The sequence below is a fragment of the Homarus americanus genome, unplaced genomic scaffold (genome assembly GCF_018991925.1).
Source record: "Homarus americanus isolate GMGI-L3 unplaced genomic scaffold, GMGI_Hamer_2.0 scaffold45562, whole genome shotgun sequence".
Lineage (NCBI taxonomy): Eukaryota > Metazoa > Arthropoda > Malacostraca > Decapoda > Nephropidae > Homarus > Homarus americanus.
Window position 1 is genome coordinate 5,640,776 of NW_024744839.1, and position 23,600 is coordinate 5,664,375.

Sequence of the window (23,600 nt, forward strand, 5' to 3'; positions counted from 1 at the left end):
CCACTATAATCACCGTAAACAACTGCATTAAAAACAATGGTTGCTTTTCATGGCTAAATCGTTTGCTGGTATTTGTGGAATAATTACCTCTCATGGATGTATTCTTCTTCCAATTATTTCTAAACAGTTTTCAAATACATCAACCTCAGGAACGTGAACACGGGAAAATATTAAACAATCCCCCCCCCCCCGCAAAACATAAAAGAAATGTAAAACAAAGAAAACTGGTGTAATTCCTTCACACCTGCTATCAGACCCCGTCACTCAGCTCGCCTGTACCATCAAGACAACACAAACTACAGGACAACACTGAGGTAACAACTAGCCACACCGTCTACGACACAATACTCTAAAAAAAAATGATTTTTTTTTACCTTCTTCATGTACGAGAGATCAGAGTCGTAAATGACCATAATAACAATTACCTGTAAACGTGGGACTGAATGGAAGATGGTCGGTTATAATTATGTATTTTATAGCTAAGAGTTGTGCAGTCGGTGAATGTAACAGAAAGTGTTGTAGGGAGGAGGTATAGGGAGGTATTGTGGGGAGGTGTTGTGGGGAGGTGTTGTGGGGAGGTGCTGTGGGGAGGGGTTCAACAGGGGGAGGTTGTGGGAGGGGTTGTAGAAAGGAGAATTATATAGGGAGGGTTGTATGGGGGGGGTGCTGTGAAATGGTTGTAGGGAGGGGGTTGTAGGAGGGTTGTAGGAGGTGTTGTCAGGAGGGTTGTGGGGAGGTGCTGTGGGGAGGTGTTGTCAGGAGGGTTGTGGAGAGGAGTGCTGTAGGGAGGGGTTGTAGAGAGAGGGAGGGTTGTGGGGAGGAGGGGTTGTAGGGAGGGGTTGTGGGGAGGGGTTGTGGGGGTGCTGTGGGGAGTGGTGTGAGGTGTTGTGGGGAGGTGTTGTGGGGAGGTGGTGTGGGGAGGTGGGTGTGGGGTGTTGGGGAGGTGTTGGGGGTGTGGGGAGGGTGGTGGGGGGGTGTTGTTGGAGGAGGGTGTTTGGCCAGGGGAGGTGGTGTGGGGGAGGTGTCGTGGGGAGGGTGTTGTGAGAGGTGTTGTGGGGGAGGGTTGTGGGGAGGTGTTGTGAGGAGGTGGTGTGGGGGGTGTTGTGCAGGGAGGTGGTGTGGCGGGGTGTTGTGGGGAGGGTGGTGTGGGGAGGTGTTGTGGGGAGGTGTTGTGAGGGTGTTCTTGGGGGAGGGTTCTTGGGGAGGTGGTGTGGGGGGAGTGTTGTGGGGGAGGTGGTGTGGGGAGGTGTTGGGAGGTGGGGATGTTGTGGGGAGGTGTTGTGAGGAGATGTTGTGGGGAGGTGTTGTGGGGAGGTGGTGTAAGAAGGTGTTGTTGGAAGGTGTTGTGGGGAAGTGTTACCATCGTTAATGATTTGAAAGTGAAAGAGTGAATGGTTACCAAGTTTCACGGATTGGAAAAAGGTTTAGGCCACAGTGTACTGTATTCGTACAATCCCTAATGGGGGCATCAGGCCTATGGGATCAATTTTCATAATTTTCCTTTGGAACAAGTCCTACACCAAGCATCCCTGGCGTAACACTCCAGAAAAAAAAGGGTTACTGTCTCAGTGGTGGTGGTGGTGGTCCTGTCTACCGTCACGTGGGACCGGGAGAATATCATTAGAGGATTATTAATATTATACGTGTATATATATATATATATAAAATAACTCGGTGAGAGGTTTCAAAAAGAACAGTACAGGTATTTTGCAACAATAGTGTCTCGCAGATAACATTAGTTTTACAGTGTTGAAATTATATTATCTAAGCTTCACGTCCAAGATATTCAAGGTAAAAGTAACATAACAAGAAGCATTAAAGAGACGTTCCAACAATAGCTGTTTTGACGAAGTTTCAGTAATAATTTGTGGCACAACTCCCGTTCAAGTAAAATATGACACAATGTGTCGAGAAAATTTTAAGTGATAATTTTGCTCACTTCCTCCACTCACAACAGTTGGTAAAGAGACGTAGTTTGTCAAACTCTCTTATCTTGCACTTTAGTTTAAACTTCACAAGATAACTTAACAACATTATAAAGGACACAAGTCACACATTAATTTCCAGGTTGTTTTTCATTAGTAATATCATAATTGATAACGTCATCAATGTGATACTGTACTGCTAACGAGGAAGACATCGCTGATATGCTACTTCATATAATATCTTGTATCATCTACCTGCCGGCCACTATGTACCGCCTCATGTACTGTATATCATATAAACCTCGAAAAAAATCTTGCCTTAACTAGACAACTAACTCAAGTGTAAGAAGAGCAAATTATTGAATATTTATTATTAAAAGAAAGAAAACGAACATAACTTTTATTGTTCTAACCCACAGTATCTCACCTAGTGCGAGGCTCAGGTCAAGATACTCTGTAGTGTCTAACAGCTCACTAGTATATCTTTTTCCTCAATAACTCTACAATATTACTCACTATATGTGTTCAAGCCTTCACCAACGGTAAACAAATAGCTCCCAGATTACATATTAAAAACTGTAAACACAAATGAGTTCTGGAGAAAATTAACAGTGCAGTATTTCTTTGTGTTGAGTAAAAGTCTTTATTGTTCCTGTACAGTTCACCGAAAACACAATAGAAAAGTTTATTACTAATATAATGGAGCTACACAATGGTAATTTTTTCATCACAGTTTTTGACGGAAAAGAGAAAAGTTAACTCCAGGTCATTATTTTTTTGTCAGTCTTATTGGTCTCATTTTCTATTAACTGATAAAAAATAGGGTTTTTTGGTTTCATGGTCTCGACATACAACTTTCAAAACAGAGATAAATTTTCTAAAACCAGGGCTGATGCCTGACGTCATCAGAGGTATTGATGAACTAACACCACAAGACCAACACTTCTGAAGGAGGAGGAGGAGGAGGAGGAGCATTAAGTTAGCATCCTCATAGTTCGGTCAAAATGTTCTTTCAGTAACTGTATGTCATATCAAGTTATTCGGGATCTGAGCAATAGATTACAACGTAGAAATAATGACTTATAAGAAAATTTAGTCTTAGAGAGCATTTGAGGTGTTAGGAGATATGTACCAACAGGGCGTCGCTAAGCTCAAATACTCGGGCAAATGTTGTCAGCACTTGGAGTCATATCACAAACAGACACACCCCCCCCCCCTTGGTTGTACGGACTGTCACATTATAAAAGGGTCGTGTAATGTTATGTAATTATGTAATGTTACGTAATTATGTAATGTCATGTAATAAACGTATATTCAACAAAACCAAACTGTAATAGTGATGTACCATGAGCAACACACTGTGAACACCCTGTAGGACGCAACCCATCGAACCAGTGACTCTTAGGACAGGTGGCGAGAGCTGGATAAAGCTCTTGCCACCTGTCCTAAGAGTTGCTGGTTCGATCAAGGAGCACCCCAAGTCCACCAAGCTGTGGGTAAATGAAGACGGTCGAGCTCAATGCCGGACACGCTGCCTCCTTAGTATATTACGCTGTCTCTAACGGGCCGCCAAGCCTATGGGACCCACATCACCTTTTCGACTTACTGAACCTCCTGCAGCCTCCATCAGTAAAATGAATAAGGAAACTTAAACTTCTCAGAAGTTATTTTGGTAACTTTAAAAGGATGAAATTTATACTCAGTGCAGACCGAGGCACCTTGAGTGGTGGAGGGTGAAGATGACTAGTTCTTTACAGCGGTGCCTTCCTCACCCACGTCCTCCTCCCATAACTGTAACTCTTCCTCTTTATCTTATGGGAGACTCGAGCTTTTCTCTCGGAACCCCTTACGAGCACCTCTAAGAAGGGTCTCTCACTGTTATGGTCCTAACGCCACAGTACCGCCGCTCTCCCACCAATATAAACCCTCCAGACTACAGTCTCCCTTCCCACTATCTTTATATATATATATATATATACACAAAATGCTAATTTATTACATTATTGTGTGTATTTATTAATGGAGGAAACTAAAATAGTGGCTTTTAGAAATATTTACACAATATATTTTATTTTAAGCCCAGCGGCCTCGCTTCCCGCAACTGGAAATAAACATCTCTGAAGTATGTCTTAATTTAGAGGGAACGAACAAAGTTTGGCAATGTTCAGTGATCCGTGCCTGATAAATCAGACATATTGGTTTGTTTTAACTCCCAGGATAAGAGCACCAGGGCGAGTGTTGTAAAAGTCTGTTATATACTGTACACACACTATATGGATATAACATATATGATTTCACCTGTTATAAAAAATAAAACAAATATTTCATAAAAAAAAAATCATCATATCTCAGTGAAATAAAAGATGTTAAGTTTTTATCTGCAAGGAAAGAACACGAGAGAGAGAGAGAGAGAGAGAGAGAGAGAGAGAGATAAGAGACGTACCTGGAACCTGTAGAGAGAGGAGTCATCCTTGACGATCAGCGAGCGGGACTCTCCCACGGGGAAGAAGTACCCGTACTGACACAGCAGGTTGGCCAGATGGATGGCTTCCGCTGTGGGAGACATCAAGAATAACACGTTATTAATGGCTTACTCGAACATGTCTTACTCCAATATGTCTTTCTCCAACATGTCTTACTCCTAGATGTCTGTCATAACTCCCTGTCATACTACTCGCTGACTACTTGCTGTTGCTGAGTAAATTGTCACTTGTAAACTATTTTTATATTCTTATCTGTATTTGGCTGTCCTTGTCTGTACGTGACTGTACTTGTTAGCACTGTGTTGGTGTTCTCTGTCCTCCTTGTCTTATATATTTATCGTTTATTTTTTCGTTTTATCTCTATTTTCTTTTCTGTTTACTGAGAATAATTTTTTTTGAGCAGGTAAATAAATGTTAAAAGGGAAAGTGACACAGGTTACTCTCCGTCTCTCTCTCTCCCACTTAAAGCAGCGCTTTAAATCTGTCACTTCCCTCTCCCAGCGTGCCTGTGTCCCTCCCACCTCCCAGCATGCATGTGTCCTTCCCACCCTCTCCAGGCGTGCCTGTGTCCCTCCCACCCCTCCCAGCATGCATGTGTCCTTCCCACCCTCTCCCAGCATCCAGTCCCCTCCCACCGTTCAGGCTCCTCTGCTGCTCCCACCCCTCCCAGCGCCTGTGTCCCTCCCATCTTCCCAGAGCGTCCTGTCCTTCCACCTCTCCCAGCGCGGCCCTCCACCTCCCCAGAGCCTGTGTCCCTCCCACCCTCTCTCCAAGGCCTGCCTTCCCACCCTCCCCAGTGCTGCCTGCCCTTCCCACCCTCCCCAGCCTGTGTCTTTCACCTCTCCCAGCTGCCTGTCCCTCCACCCTCCCAGGCTCCCATCTGTCCTTCCCCAACCTCTCCCAGTGCCTGTGTCCTCCCACCTCCCAGTCCTTCCCACCCTCCCCAGCGTGCCTGTGTCCTTCCCACCCTCTCCCAGCGTGCATCCTCCTGTGTCCTTCCATCTCCCACCAGCCTCTGCCAGTGCCCTGTCCCTCCCATCTTCCCAGCGTGCCTGTGTCCTCCCCACCCTCTCCCAGCGTCTGCCTCCTCTCCCAGCGTGCCTGTCTCTCCCACCTCTCCCAGCGGCATCTGGTGCCCTCCCCTCCCAGGCAGCCTGTCTCCTCTCTCCCACCCTCCCACCCCCAGCGTGCCTGTGTCCTTCCCACCCTCTCCCAGCGCGTCTGTGTCTCTCCCACCTCCCAGCGTGCATGTGTCCTTCCCACCAGCGCTGTGCCTCCCACCCTCAGTGTGTGTTCTCCCACCCTCCTCCCAGCACCTCTCCCACCCTCCCCAGTCTCCCACCCCCGTGCTGTGTCCTTCACCTCTCCCAGCGCGGCTCTGTCCCACCCTCTCCCAGCGGTGTCCTTCCCACCCTCTCCCACGCTCTGGCCTCCATCTCCAGCCTGTGTCCCCACCCTCCAGCGCTGCCCCCACCCCAGCATGTGGCCCTCCCACCCTCCCCCCCCAGCCGTGCCTGTGTCTCTCCCACCCTCTCCCAGGCCCCTGGTTCTCCCACCTCCCTCTCTCCCAGCACGTGTGTCTCTCTCCCACCCTCCTCCCAGGTCTGTGCCCTCCCCACCCTCTCCCAGCGTGCTCTCCCAGCCGTCTGTGTTCCCTCCACCCTCCCAGCGTGCCTGTGTCCTTCACCCCTCTCCCAGCGCGCGTGTGTCTCCCACCCTCTCCCAGCGGCTCTGTCTCTCCCACCCCTCCCAGCGCGTGTGTCTCCCACCTCTCTCCAGCGTCTGGGCCCTCCACCCTCTCCCAGCGTGCATGTGTCCTTCCCACCCTCCCCCCCACCCTCCCATGTGTCTCTCCCTCCCAGCGGTCTGTCTCTTCCCACCCTCTCCCAGGCAGCCCTCCCACCCTCTCCCCGCCTGTCCTGCCCTCCCACCCTCCCAGCGCGCCTGTGTCTCCCACCTCCCAAGGCATGTCCCCACCCTCCCCAGCGTCTGTGTCTCTCCACCCCTCCCAGTGTGTCCTTCCCACCCTCCCAGCGTCTGTGTTCCTCCCACCTCTCCTGTGTCCTCCCACCCCTCTCCCAGCGCATGTGTCCTTCCCACCCTCTCCCAGTGCTTCCCCTCCCACCCTCTCCCAGCCCTCCCACCCCCTCCCCTCTCCCAGTGTGTCCCTTCCCACCCTCCTGCATGTCCTCCACCCTCTCCCACGTCTGTGTCTCCCACCTCTCTCCCAGCGTCTGTGCCCTCCCACCCTCTCCCCAGCGTCTGTGTTCCTCCCACCCTCTCCCAGCGGTGTCCTTCCACCCTCCCCGTGTCTGTGTCTCTCCCACCCTCTCCCAGCGTGCATGTGTCCTCCCACCCTCTCCTCCCCAGTGCATGTGTCCTTCCCACCCTCTCCCAAGGTGTTCATGTTCCCTCCCACCCTCCCAGGTGCATGTGTCCTTCCCACCCTCTCCCCAGCAGCATGTCTGTGTCTCTCCCACCCTCCTCCCAGCGTGCATGTCCTTCCCACCTCCCTCCCAGTGTCTGTGTCCTCCCACCCCTCCCAGCATGCATGTGTCCTTCCCACCCTCTCCTAGCGTGTCTGTTCCCTCCCCTCTCCTAGCGTGCCTGTGTCCTTCCCCACCCTCTCCCAGCGGTGCCCCCTCTCCCACCTCTCCCAGCGTGCCTGTGTCCTTCCACCCTCTCCTAGGTGTCTGTGTCCTTCCCACCCCTCTCCCAGCGCGTCTGTGTCCTTCCCACCCTCCTCCCAGCGTCTGTGTCCCTCCCACCCCTCTCCCAGCTGTCTGTGTCCCTCCCCCACCCTCCAGCCGAGCCTGTGTCCTTCCCCACTCTCTCCCAGCGCGTCTGTGTCCCTCCCACCCTCTCCCAGCGCGTCTGTGTCCTCCCACCCTCTGCCAGAGCGCCTGTGTCCTTCCCACCCTCTCCCAGCGCGTCTGTGTTCCCACCCCTCCCCAGCGTGCCTGTGTCCCTCCCCATCATCCCACTCTGACAAATAAACCCTACTGCTCTCACTCCTTCCCCTCACTTCAAGTCAAAACCGCACCACCCTACCTCCAGTCCCCCACCTCTTTGTCTCTCCTCCACACTTGACCTGCAGAAGTGCCACTGAGAGTGACACGCCCCCCCACCATGGACACTAACACAACACTTCATGACACTAATACAAATCTTATGACACCATCAATATCAGGAAGAAGATAGGAGAAAGTATCAGGTGTAAGGGAAGTAGTAGGAGAAAGTACCAGTTTTGGGAGTTTTAGGAGAAAGTATCAGGTAAGGAAAGTATAAGGTGTTAAGAGAAAGTATCAGGTGTAAGGGAAAATATTTATGTTTGGAGAATCTATCAGTGTTAGGAATAGTATGTGTTCAGAGAAAGTATCAAGTGTTCGGAGAGAGCTTATGTAAGGAGAAAGTATCGGTGTTAGGAGAAAGTATCAGTGTTAGGAGAAAGTATCAGTGTTAGGAAACAGTATAAGCAAGTAGGAAAAAGTAAGTGTTAGGAGAAAGTATCAGTGAGGAGAAAGTATCAGTGTTAGGAGAAAGTACCAGTGTTAGGAGAAAGTATCAGTGTTAGGAGAAAGTATCAGTGTTAAGAGAAAGTATCAATGTTAGGAGAAAGATCAGTGTTAGGAGAAAGTATCAGTGTTAGGAGAAAGTATCATGTTAGGAGAAAGAATCAGTGTTAGGAGAAAGTATCAGTGAGGGGAGAAAGTATCAGTGTTAGGAGAAAGTATCAGTGTTAGGAGAAAGTATCAGTGTTAGGAGAAAGTATCAGTGTTAGGAGAAAGTATCAGTGTTAGGAGAAAGTATCAGTGTTAGGAGAAAGTATCAGTGTATGTTCTTCCTCCCGTATATCCATCACCAGCCACCATCACCCATTACCTCACACGTCTCATATCACCTCATCAAAGCCTCTTGTCCTGATGAGTGTATAAATGATAAATAATTTTAGCTCAGCTCTCACAACTCCCATCCATCGGTATAAGTAACCGCCTCAACACAGAGTGGTGAGGCAGCCAAGCGTGGTGTTGATGACGGCTTCTGAATGGGCTAATCAGTTTCCGCTTCCTCCTGCTGAAGCAACCTGTTGATTGGCCGATTACAAGCGAGACGTCTGCACATCCCAATACTTTCCTTTTCGTGTTGTTTACGTTACAGTTACGGATTTGATATTGATTGTGTAATAATATTTACTGGTTGTATATCTGGATATAATTATGACCGAAGCGTAATAGACATTTCTTTAAACACCATCTCACTCTTAATTGACTTTAGGCTCGGCAAACTCGCTCCCATGTTTTGGCTGGCGCGTAAACATGTTTGTCCCAGGAAATTACCAAACTTGTTTTCTTCTCTTGAGTTGTGGTATGTTAAAGAGTATGATTCATTTCCTTTTCTTTTCTTCATATCTTCAATCCAGAATTTATTTATTTTTACAGTATCATGGCCGGGTGAAATATAACCCGAATGAGCTTAGCTGAGACTAATATAACCCGAATGAGCTTAGCTGAGACTAATATAACCCGAATGAGCTTAGCCATAGGTCATTTTATCCAAGGACTCTTCCCTCGTCACACACACTGCAGATGACAGCCCGACTCGCCTTCCTCAGCATTAGCGTCCAGTAATGATCGTCACTCTCACACCGTAGTTCGAAATTCAATATGCAAATGAGCTTAATTAGCATAATATCACTTTCCCATTAAACTAACCTGCCGTCGTTACCTAAGAGAGAGAACCAAATGAATGAGTTCTTTTGTACACAACACCCAATTCAGTGATGACAATAGCCTCGTTTCTTTGTCGCTGATACAGAGTTAAGGGTTGAGGTGGTCGACTGGATGTTGGCAACGCTCGCCTCCTGTTTACAAAGACGATCTAGCATTCGGGCCAAATTTTGTTTCGCCTACCCATTACTACGAGGTTCCTGGGGCAACATTTTTATACAACAACAACAACAATGACAACAACAACGAAAGCAACAATGACGACAAATACAACAGCAAAGACAACACCAATGACGATAAATCAACAACAACAGTCACCATCACTTAAGGAAGAATACAAAGAGTGGTGACGTCACATGAGCTCCCTGCCAAGGTGATAAGTACAGCAGCCTCTTATGTTTACCTTTTAGGAGAGTTACAGGTACAGTCATGATATACAAAGGGTTAACGTTACAACAGTAGGTTTATTGTCTTTGTTATGTCAAGTTACAATAATGGTTTAGGCTTTCTAGCGATCCAGTTTGAGTGTATCCGGCAGCTTGATGTATTTAGGACCGACGTCACCCATACTACACATCCATACTGTGTCATCCATACTATGTCATCCATACTGTGTCATCCATGCTGTGTCATCCATACTGTGTCATTCATGTTGTGTCATCCATGTTGTGTCACCCATGCTGTGTCATCCATGCTGTGTCACCCATGTTGTGTTCAGGAGAGACACTCATTTCACAGTAACTCAATATTTCCTTGGCAGGTGGTGGGCGGTGTGGTCCCGAGGGTAAAAGATGACGTCGTGTGATCCGGTCAGGGGGACACGGACACACACACACACACACACACACACACACACACACACACACACACACACACACACACACACACACACCACCTCCCTCCATGCCTGCTGGTAATGGGACAGGTTTGGGTTGATTACTGAGAACAGGTGTGTACATGTTATCCTGACCCACGGCACCAAGTAAACGACCTTCCATCAGTGTTATATACTGTGAGGGAACTAGGATCTCCTCCTCTGACCCAGGTGTGTATAGGGGGAGTCAAATTTAAATTGGTATCAGTGAGTCGTGAAGAAAGGTTTGTTACTCTAGCAGCATGAATATCTATCAATTACTAAGTACAATGACTTAAGGTTTCATCCTGAACCTTCTGTGACGATAATAGTCAATCTACCTCGGGGTTTATTTTTCCATCGTTGTGGTAAACTATTTCGGAATGAATCAATACATTAACCTGTGCATGTGTAGGATAATCGCTTATATTAATCCTTCCATATCCTTGCAGTCCTTTAAGATACTTTTACCGAAGTGAATATCAGTCCTATGATGATATTTACAGTATCGGTGGGGACTATTGTTACTGCCTTGGTGTTGTTGAAGAGGACGTGTCTCTTGCCTGTCGAGGTTAACAGTCTCACATAAGTGTTAGTATGTTAAGCGGAGTTTAGTAGTCATCCGTTAAGATTCTAAAATTTTGAATCTTAACGGGAGGATATAAACACAATCTAATCTCCCGGTGTGAGTCCTCCAGCAGGTGGTTCCCAGGACGGCGAGAAACTTCCAGTCGGGGTCCTGATGAAGCAGTTTTAGTGTCTCGTGAAGTTTGGAAGTTAGTGAGGAGGGACATTAAAGATTTGTTGAGGTAGAAGGTGCTGTGAGAGTGGAGGCGTCTGGCCCGCTCCATCTTGTGTGTAAGACTGTGAGGAGAGTGTTGAGGGGGGGCCGGAGAACCTCCTCCACATCTTTTGACATCAGAAACTCATTACCATACTTTGAAAAGAAGGTTCTACAACTTTCGGGAAGTAATCTCACAACATTCTAAGGGTCAACCGGCCCGACGCGCGTGATGAGGAGCGGATGTGAGAGTCCTTTTGTATTCAAGCTGTCCCTGCACCTTGTTTCGGAAAATAAATCAATATATACCTTAACTAAAAATACTAATTTCCACAACCTTCTTCACAGAGACCATCTTTGTTACACACTTGGTCTGCGGACGTGACTGGGTGTAGGAGCTGAGGCGAGTTGGCTGTTGTGGCAGTAAACTCGGAGCTACGTTGGTATATCCTGCAAGGAAGACTCAAGGCCATTTTACTTTGTCTGTTTCCACGTCGTATTTTCCACTATTAGATCAACTGGGTCACCTGAAGATTAGACACCACTAATTATTTCGCCAAAAGATCAATCACCCTAATGCTAAGCTAACTTAACTTAACCTAAGCGAACCCAACTTAACTTAACCCGATTTAACCTAACCTAACTTCACCTAACTCCAACTAATCTTCATGTGAAATAAGCTGAGGTGACTAATCTTCAGTTAACATAAGCTGGGGTGGTGGTGGTGGTAATGTGGTGGTGGTGTTAATGTGGGTGGTGGTGGTGGTGTTAATGTGGGTGGTGATGGTGTTAATGTGGGTGGTGGTGGTGGTGGTAATGTGGGTGGTGGTGATGGTGTTAATGTGGGTGGTGGTGGTGGTGGTAATGTGGGTGAAGTCGTCGTAATGGTAGTGGTGTTAATGTGGGTGGTGTGGTGGTGTTAATGGGTGGTGGTATGGTGGTGGTGGTGTTAATGGGTGGTGGTGGGTGGTGTTAATGTGGGTGGTGGTGAGGTATTAATGTGGGTGGTGGTGGTGGTGTTAATGTGGGTGGTGATGGTGTTAATGTGGGTGGTGGTGTTAATGTGGGTGGTGGTGGCAGATGGGGTGGTGGATGGTGTTAATGGGTGGTGGTGGTGGTGGTGTTAATGTGGGTGGTGGTGTGTTAATGTGGGTGGTGGTGTTAATGTGGGTGGTGGTTGTGGTGTAATGTGGGTGGTGGTGTTAATGTGGGTGTTAATGTGGGTGTGGTGGTATGTAAGTGGTGGTGGTGTTAATGGGTGGTGTTAATGTGGGTGGTGGTGGTGGTGTTAATGGGTGGTGTTAATGTGGGTGGTGGTGATGGTGTTAATGTGGGTGGTGGTTGTGGTGTTAATGTGAGTGGTGGTGTTAATGTGGGTGGTGGTGGTGTTAATGTGGGTGGTGGTTGTGGTGTTAATGGGTGGTGGTGTTAATGTGGGTGGTGGTTGTGGTGTAATGTGGGTGGTGGTGTTAATGTGGGTGGTGATGGTGTTAATGTGGGTGGTGGTTGTGGTGTTACTGTGGGATGAAGTCGTAGTGGTGGTGGTAGTGGTAACAGCACATATATAATAATGGGTATATTTTCTTCACAATCATTAAAAAAGATTTCAATAACCTTTTATTATAACATACACACAATACCACAATACCCAGGTGAGTTTTATGCCACGACCTCCCACAAAAATACACCCAGGTAATATTTGTGTACTAATGAAAGGCAGGTTGTTGTGTCATGGAGGCGTAAAGTGTGGCGCGCTTTTATACCGATGGGGTAAAACTAGACAGATTTATGGGGCAGATCCGAGGCGACTTACAGTGTATTGTTGAGGAATAAGTGTGGCAGGTTTTTTCTTGTTGGCTGTGAAGGACTGTGAGGTGTATTGTATGGTTGTGAAGTTTGGTGAACAATGTGTCAGGATTGATACTGATTGAGTGATTACAGTGCCTTGTGAGTACAGTGTTGAGCGAGTACGTGAGTGTTGAGCGAGTACGTGAGTGTTCAGCGAGTACATAGTGTTGAGTTTAGGTGAACTTAGTGATTATATAGTTAAGTAGAGAGTAGGAACCGAGTACAGTACAGTACAGCACAGCACAGTACAGCATAGTACAGTACAGTACTAGCACAGTACAGTACAGTACAGTATAACACAGCACAGTACAGCATAAAGTACAGTACAGCACAGTGCAGGAAGGCATAGTACAGCACAGCACAGTGCAGTAAGGTACAGTACAGTACAGTGCAATATCCAATGGTGGAGAGAGAGAGAAAGAGAGAGAGAGAGAGAGAGAGAGAGAGAGAGAGAGAGAGAGAGAGAGAGAGAGAGTAGGAAAGCTCAAAACACATTGAAGTTATGGAAGCACAATGAAGGCATGAAAAAGAGAGTGAAGTTAGGGAAGAACAGTGAAGGTAGGGACACATAATAAATGAATGGAAGCATATTGATGGTAGAGAAGGCCAGTGAAAGTAGGGAAGCACAAATTGAGGACATTTCTAGCCCCCAAAAAAAAAAAATCTAGTATCGCCAGTAATTGATTCCTCGAGTACATAATATAAACACAACTCGGGAAATCTCTATCATTCTGACTAAAATTAACGGATCTCAAATTCAATGTCGGTCTAAGGTAATTCCAGATAGTCTTAGCAAACGATGGATTAAAAGGTATCGTTGATTATTATTGTAAACTGCGATAGACACCTTAAAACTGACGCTTATACTGTAATATACATATCTGTGGTTTTAACACTGAGAAATACTGTAGATGTAGGCAGAGTATAATGATGATCTACAAGACTCTACACTGACATATACCTGTACACACACACTGTAGACATAAACAGTGTACAGGATGATTTACACTGACACGTACACATACACTGTAGACATAAACAGTGTACAAATGATAGTTTACACACACACACACACACACACTGTAGACATAAACAGTGTACGTGATGGCTTACACTGATACATACACACACACTAGATATAGACAGTGTGCAAGATGGTTACACTGAGAGACAAAATAAACACTGTCACGTAGGAATAAAACACACCCAAAACACAGTATACAGACAAACACAGTATACAGACAAACACAGTATACAGACAAAACACAGTATACAGACAAACACAGTATACAGACAGACACACAGTATACAGACAAACACACAGTATACAGACAGACACAGTATACAGACAAAACACACAGTATACAGACAAACACACAGTATACAGACAAACACAGTATACAGACAAACACACAGTATACAGACAGACACAGTATACAGACAAACACACAGTATACAGACAAACACAGTATACAGACAAACACAGTATACAGACAAACACAGTATACAGACAAACACACAGTATACAGACAAACACACAGTATACAGACAAACACAGTACAGAACAAACACACAGTATACAGACAAACACACAGTATACAGACAAACACAGTATAAGACAAACACAGAACAGACAAACACAGTATACAGACAAACACAGTATACAGACAAACACACAGTATACAGACAAAACACAGTATACAGAAAAACACAGTATACAGACAAACACACAGTATACAGACAAACACACAGTATACAGACAAACACAGTATACAGACAAACATATACAGACAAACAAGATAAAGACAAACACACAGTATACAGACAAACACAGTATACAGACAAACACAGTATACAGACAAACACAGTATACAGACAAAACACAGTATACAGACAAACACACAGTATACAGACAAACACAGTATACAGACAAACACACAGTATACAGACAAACACAGTATACAGACAAACACAGTATACAGACAAACACAGTATACAGACAAACACAGTATACAGACAAACACAGTATACAGACAAACACACAGTATACAAACACACACAGTATACAGACAAACACAGAGAGACAAACACACAGTATACAGACAAACACAGTATACAGACAAACACACAGTATACAGACAAACACAGTATATAGACACAAACACAGTATACAGACAAACACAGATACAGACAAACACAGATATGACAAACACACAGTTATACAGACAAACACACAGTATACAGACAAACACAGTATACAGACAAACACAGTATACAGACAAAACACAGTATACAGACAAACACACAGTATACAGACAAACACAGTATACAGACAAACACACAGTATACAGACAAACACACAGTATACAGACAAACACACAGTATACAGACAAACACAGTATACAGACAAACACACAGTATAGACAAACACACAGTATACAGACAAAAACACACAGTATAGACAAACACAGTATACAGACAAACACAGTATACAGACAAACACAGTATACAGACAAACACAGTATACAGACAAACACAGTATACAGACAAACACAGTATACAGACAAACACAGTATACAGACAAACACAGTATACAGACAAACACAGTATACAGACAAACACAGTATACAGACAAAACACACAGTATACAGACAAACACACAGTATACAGACAAACACACAGTATACAGACAAACACAGTATACAGACAAACACACAGTATACAGACAAACACACAGTATACAGACAAACACAGTATACAGACAAACACAGTATACAGAGACAAACACAGTATACAGACAAAACACAGTATACAGACAAAACACACAGTATACAGACAAACACAGTATACAGACAAACACACAGTATACAGACAAACACAGTATACAGAGACAAAACACAGTATACAGACAAACACAGTATACAGACAAAACACACAGATATACAGACAAACACAGAAGCAGACAAAACACAGATATAGACAAACACACAGTATAGACAAAACACACAGTATACAGACAAACACACAGTATACAGACAAACACAGTATAGACAAAAACACAGTATACAGACAAACACAGTATACAGACAAACACAGTATACAGACAAACACAGTACACAGACAAAAACACACACAGCATACAGACAAACACACAGTATACAGACAAACACACAGTATACAGACAAACACACAGTATACAGACAAACACAGTATACAGACAAACACAGTAAGACAACACAGTATACAGACAAACACAGTATAGAGACAAACACAGTATACAGACAAACACAGTATACAGACAAACACAGTATACAGACAAACACAGTATACAGACAAACACAGTATACAGACAAACACAGTATACAGACAAACACAGTAACAGACAAACACACAGACAAGACAAACACAGTATAGACAAACACAGTATAGACAAACACACAGTATACAGACAAACACACAGTATACAGACAAAACACAGTATACAGAGACAAACACAGTATACAGACAAACACACAGTATACAGACAAACACACAGTATACAGAGACAAACACAGTATACAGACAAACACAGTATACAGACAAACACAGTATACAGACAACACACAGTATACAGACAAACACACAGTATACAGAAAACACAGATATAGAGACAAACACACAGTATACAGACAAACAAGTATACAGACAAACACACAGTATACAGACAAACACAGTATACAGACAAACACAGTATACAGACAAACACAGTATACAGACAAACACACAGTATAGACAAACACACAGTATACAGACAAAACACAGTATACAGACAAACACACAGTATACAGACAAACACAGTATACAGACAAAACACAGTATACAGACAAACACAGTATACAGACAAACACACAGTATACAGACAAAACACAGTATACAGACAAACACACAGTATACAGACAAACACAGTATACAGACAAACACAGTATACAGACAAACACAGTATAAGACAAACACAGTATACAGACAAACACAGTATACAGAAAAACACAGTATACAGACAAACACAGTATACAGACAAACACACAGTATACAGACAAACACAGTATACAGACAACACAGTATACAGACAAACACAGTATACAGACAAACACAGTATACAGACAAACACAGTATACAGACAAAACACAGTATAAGACAAACACAGTATACAGACAAACACAGTATACAGACAAACACATAGACAAACACAGTATACAGACAAACACAGTATAGACAAACACAGTATACAGACAAACACAGTATACAGACAAACACACAGTATACAGACAAACACAGTATACAGACAAACACAGTATACAGACAAACACAGTATACAGACAAACACAGTATACAGACAAACAGTATACAGACAAACACAGTATACAGACAAACACAGTATACAGACAAACACAGTATACAGACAAACACAGTATACAGACAAACACAGTATACAGACAAACACACAGTATACAGACAAACAACAGTATACAGACAAACACAGTATACAGACAAACACACAGTATACAGACAAACACAGTATACAGACAAACACAGTATACACAAACACAGTATAGCAGAAAAAACACACAGTATACAGACAAACACAGTATACAGACAAACACAGTATACAGACAAACACAGTATACAGACAAACACAGTATAGAGACAAACACAGTATACAGACAAACACAGTATAGAGACACACACAGTATAGAGACACACACACAGTATACAGAAACAAACACAGTAAAAGACAAACACAGTATACAGACAAACACACAGTATACAGACAAACACACAGTATACAGACAAACACAGTATACAGACAAACACAGTATACAGACAAACACAGTATACAGACAAACACAGTATAAGACAAACACAGTATACAGACAAACACAGTATACAGACAAACACAGTATACAGACAAACACAGTATACAGACAAACACAGTATAGAGACACACACAGTATACAGACAAACACAGTAACAGACAAACACATATACAGACAAACACAGTATAGAGACAAACACAGTATACAGACAAACACAGTATACGACAAACACAGTATAAGAGACACACACAGTATACAGACAAACACAGTATACGAACAAACACATATACAGACAAACACAGTATACAGACAAACACAGTATACAGAACAAACACAGTATAGAACAAACGCATATAAGCAAACCAGTATACAGACAAACACAGTATATGCAGACAAACACATAGTATACAGACAAACACAGTATACAGACAAACACAGTATACAGACAAACACATATACAGACAAACACACAGTATACAGACAAACACAGTATACAGACAAACACATAGTATACAGACAAACACACAGTATGACAAACACAGTATAGAGACACACACAGTATACAGACAAACACACAGTATACAGACAAACCAATTAACATAGAGTGTAAAAACAATGACACATAATCAATGAATTACGGTGTAATGCATCACCTGTCCGACACACACACAGTCGATCTTCATAAGCCCCAGCGTAAAGGTATAACACATGATGCCTGCAACACTGACAACACTACCTTACTGACCACACTAGCAACACCAGCAACACTGACAACACTACCAATACTGACAACACTACAAACACTGCCAACACTACAAACACTACCCTGTACCAACACTACAAACACTGCCAACACTGACAACACTACCCTGTACCAACACTACAAACACTGCCAACACTACAAACATTGCCAACACTACCAACACTACCCTGTACCAACACTACAAAACCTCCCAACACTACAAACACTGCCAACACTGACAACACTACCCTGTACCAACACTACAAACACTGCCAACACTACAAACATTGCCAACCTAAACACTGCCACTACACTGTACCAACACTAACAACACTACAAACACTGCCAACACTACAAACACTGCAACACTGATACTACACTGTACCAACACTAACAACACTACAAACATTGCCAACACTACAAACACTGCCAACACTACACTGCCAACACTGATATCCCTACCAACAACATACTATCCCTCACAAGCCTAACAACACACTGTCACGTTAGGTACCCATTCACAGCCTGGGGGACTAGGGGAGGGTAATAAACCAGTGGCCATTTAAAACAGGAGACGAATGCTGCATCCACTCACCCGCCGCACCCCTTATCCCGCCACTCAAAATACAGTCACATCCAGTTGTCATCCATATGTCTAGTGACAGAACGGTGCTTCATCCGTCCCTGTGGCGAGTCCAAACTCCAGTGACCAACCAGTACTAGAGAGCCAGACATCATCCGTATTGGCAGTCATCATCCATACTAGTTGTCATCATCCATACTAGCTGTCATCATCCACACTACTAGTTGTCTTCATCCATAATGTCATCATACATACTAGCTGCCATCATCCACACTAGTTGTAATCATCCACGCTAGTTGTCTTCATCCATACTGTCATCATCCACACTAGCTGTCATCATCCACACTAGTTGTCATCATCCACACTAGTTGTCATCATCCATACTGTCATCATCCATACTAGCTGCCATTAAACATATTGTCAAACTCACCAGATCTCTTTGAGGGGTTCAGTATGCATTAAGAACGTGGCATGTGGCTGCAGGTGTGTGTGTGTGTGTGTGTGTGTGTGTGTGTGTGTGTGTGTGTGTGTGAAAATCATATATATCAGATATGCATACAAACATACACATGTATACATACAGATCCACACACATACAGTACAGTTGTTTTCACACACACACACACACACACACACACACACTCACTCTCTTAACAAAACACACAAGAGGAAATTCAATTGAAACATTAAGCAGATAAGATATAATAAAAACCGGTGAAAAAAAAAACGGAAATATTCTGACACAAACAAAGAGACAAAACGAATTATTTTGACACAGAAAAGTTGAAGAAAAACAAAACATTCTGATACAAGCGGTGAAAAGAACGAAACATTCTGATACAAGCGGTGAAAAGAACGAAACATTCTGATACACACTGAAAATACATGAAACCTTCTGACACAGTGGAAAAACAAGGTAATAACAGGACATAGAAAAAGGTGAACAAAACGAAACAAGCTGACAGAGAGACAGTGAAAATTAAATCCTCAGACAGACAGACAGACAGACAGACAGACAGACAGACGGGTGTTTACAATGATCATCTATCAATAGTAATATATTGACAAGAACAAATTGCCTGTCACACCGACCTAAAAAAAATCACTGACATACTAACAAAAACACTGACAAAAACACTGACAAACACTGACAAACAAACCGACACAAAACTGACATACTCAACTAAATACTATATATATGTTACCATTGATACACCATAGGAAAAAACATTCCTATTAAAATATCAGAAAAAAATTGAGATATTATTATTGTATCGTGACGCTCTGACAGGTGTAGATAATACTGACACACACTGACACTGATATATCTGTTTAGCTCTCTATCTAATTATGAGGGCGAGTGTGTGTGTGTCTGCAGAGAGATATACATTCAGTACACAAAGGGGCATTGAGATACATTAAGACACATAAAAACAGACTGAAAGCCACACAGACGAAAATAGACACACAGACACATACAGACACACGGAGACAGACACACAGACACACCCAGAGAGACACAGAGACACATAGAGGCACACAGACACACAATTTGAGGTACACATGTATTCTTAGGGAGAGACACATACACACTCAGACACTTAGGCACATGAAACATTCGGAAGCACAATGAGACACACTGAGGGATACAAAGCCTCGGTGAGAAGTACAGTACTAAGACATATACAGACAGAAACAACCTGAGAAACACTGAATTACACTGAGAATAATCAAGTACTCCGAGAACACTGAAATAATCTGATAACACTGAAGTACTCTGAGAACACTGAAATAATCTGATAACACTGAAATACTCTAATAACACTGAAATACTCTAATAACACTGAGGTACACTGAGGTAGGTTAAGTCGTTCTCTGGCACAGCAGCCCATAATGATTCGCAGTGAAACAAAGATGAAAACAGTCACACATAACTACACTGAAGCACACTGAGGAGTTATAAGGTCACACACTGAGGAGTTTCAAGTCACACTGAAGAGTTCTAAGTCACACTGAAGAGTTCTAACTCACACTGAGAAGTTCTAGGTCATACTGAGGAGTTCTAGGTCACACTGAGACAGATTGAGGTAGTTTTAAGACAGTGAGACACGCTTCAAAGGGGAGTATCACTCAAAAAGGACGCCACTACAATCTTCGATACACTGACACATTTAAAAGTACTGTACAACTGTTGAATACAATAAGGTACTGTACACTGAAACACTACAACACTGAAAAAAAATGATAAACTGAATTAAACTTAATCATACTGAACCATACAGAGGAACACATCACTCTAAAACGGAAAAAACTGATATATACTGAACTATACTGAATAGCACTGAAACATACTGAATCACACCACAAAACGCAAGATAAACAGCGATACTCCAACTTTTTTATTCACAAGGGAAATTAAACCCTTTGAAGGAATATGTAACTCACTGAGGCACACTGGCACTGAGGCACACTGGCACTGAGGCACACTAGCACTGAGGCACACTGGCACTGAGGCACACTGGCACTGAGGTACACTGGCACTGGGCACACTGGCACTGAGGTGCACTGAGTACACTGGCACTGTACTGGCTGGCACTGAGTTACACTGGCGTTGAGGCACACTGGCACTGGCACTGGCAACTGGTGCACTGGCACTGGCACTGAGGCACACTGGCACTGTGGTACACTGGCACTGGAGGCACACTGGCACTGAGGCACACACTGGCACTGTGGTACACTGGCACTGAGCACACTGGCACTGAGGCACTGGCACTGGCACACTGGCACTGAGGCACACTGGCACTGGGGCACACTGGCACTGGAGGCACACTGGCACTGTGGCACTGTCACTGGCACTGAGGCACACTGGCACTGGGCACACTGGCACTGGGGCACACTGGCACTGGGGTACACTGGCATTGAGGCACACTGGCACTGGGTATACTGGCACTGGGTTACACTGGCGTTGGGCACACTGGCACTGGGGTACACTGGCACTGAGGCACACACTGGCACTGTGGTACACTGGCACTGAAGGCACTGGCACTGAGGTACACTGGCACTGTGGCACACACTGGCACTGGGCACTGTGGCACTGAGGCACTGGCACTGTGGTACACTGGCACTGGCACACTGGCACTGGGGTACACTGGCACTGGGGCACACTGGCACTGTGGGCACTGGCACTGAGGCACACTGGGCACTGGGGTGCACTGGCACTGAGGCACACTGGCACTGTGCACTGGCACTGGGTGCACTGGCACTGGGGCACTGGCACTGTGGCACTGGCACTGAGCACTGGCACTGGCACTGGCACTGGGGCACACTGGCACTGTGGCACACACTGTGGGGGCAATGAGGCACACTGGCAATGAGGCACTGGCACTGTGGTACACTGGCACTGTGGTACACTGGCACTGTGGTACACTGGCACTGTGGTACACTGGCAATGAGGCACACTGGCCCTGGTGCACTGGCCCTGTGCTGGCACTGTGTTCACTGGCTGGGGCACACTGGCACTGAGGTGCCCCTGGCACTGGGGCACACTGTGGCACTTTCACTGGCACTGGGGCACACTGGCACTGTGGTACACTGGCACCATGGGGCACACTGGCACTGGGGTACACTGGCACTGAGGCACACTGGCACTGAGGCACACTGGCACTGAGGCACACTGGCACTGAGGCACACTGGCACTGATGTACATTGAAACATACTGTAACGCACGAAGGTACGCTGGGACACACTGAAACACACTAAGGTACACTGGAACACACGAAGGAACACTAACACATTAAGGTACACCGAAACACAATAAGGTACACTGAGGTACACTGAAGCACACTAAGGTGGACTGAAAATCATTGAGGCAGACTGGAGCACACTGAGGTACACTGAGGTACACTAAAACATAGAGGCTCACTTGTCACAATACCATTATGTACAGTGTGTACAATAAACACTGTAATTCACCATTCAATGACCCTCGCTAACAGCAGGGCCAGAGGTCAAGTGTCTAACTTTAAATACGCAGACCCAAGTGTTGTTACAAACCTGCCGGCCCCCATGGCCCTTGAGACGGTCGTCCGACACTGGTCAGAGAAAAGAGGACATCTCGCTCTCACGGGAGCTCATAAATATTGTTATTATTGTCTGCTCTGTGTCGAAATTTTTCTGGCTAAATAAACTGTTTCAATATCAATATCTATAACTATTTTGTGTGTACACAAACACACAAACACAAAGACACAAACACAAAACAACAACAAACAACAATATGTTTCTCGAAATTTCCTGCCTCTTAAACTGCCCACAAACACTAAAATCACTATCACAACTTCAGTGTATGATACCATTCAAGTTATTATAATGACTCATGCACTCTGGCACTGAGGCACACTGGAACACACTGAGGCACACTGGAACACACTGAGGCACACTGGAACACACTGAGGCACACTGAGGCACACTGGAACACACTGATGCACACTGGAACACACTGAGGCACACTGGAACACACTGATGCACACTGTAACACACTGAGTGCACACTTGATACACGCTGAAACACACTTTTACACACTGAGCACACTGGAAACACACGATGCACACTGAAGAAGTGATGCACACTGGAACACACTGAGGAACACTGATACACACTGGAACACAGTGATGCACACTGGAACACACTGATGTACACTGGAACACACTGAGGAACAATGAAACACACTGCAACACACTGATACACTCTGGAACACACTGATACACAATGAGGCACACTGGAACACACTGATGCACACTGACAGA

General features: G+C 44.7%; 1 protein-coding gene across 9 annotated transcripts in view; it reads right to left on the reverse strand.

The window, feature by feature from the left end:
- The window catches only part of LOC121878193 (regulator of G-protein signaling 9-like), a 241,663-nt gene that overhangs the window by 73,732 nt on the left and 144,331 nt on the right, over nucleotides 1-23,600 (reverse strand). For all 9 annotated transcript variants that reach the window (XM_042384240.1, XM_042384242.1, XM_042384239.1 and 6 more), the window contains one exon: nucleotides 4,369-4,478. In XM_042384240.1, coding sequence (XP_042240174.1) covers nucleotides 4,369-4,478 — 110 coding nt within the window. The remainder of the gene's footprint in view (nucleotides 1-4,368; nucleotides 4,479-23,600) is intronic.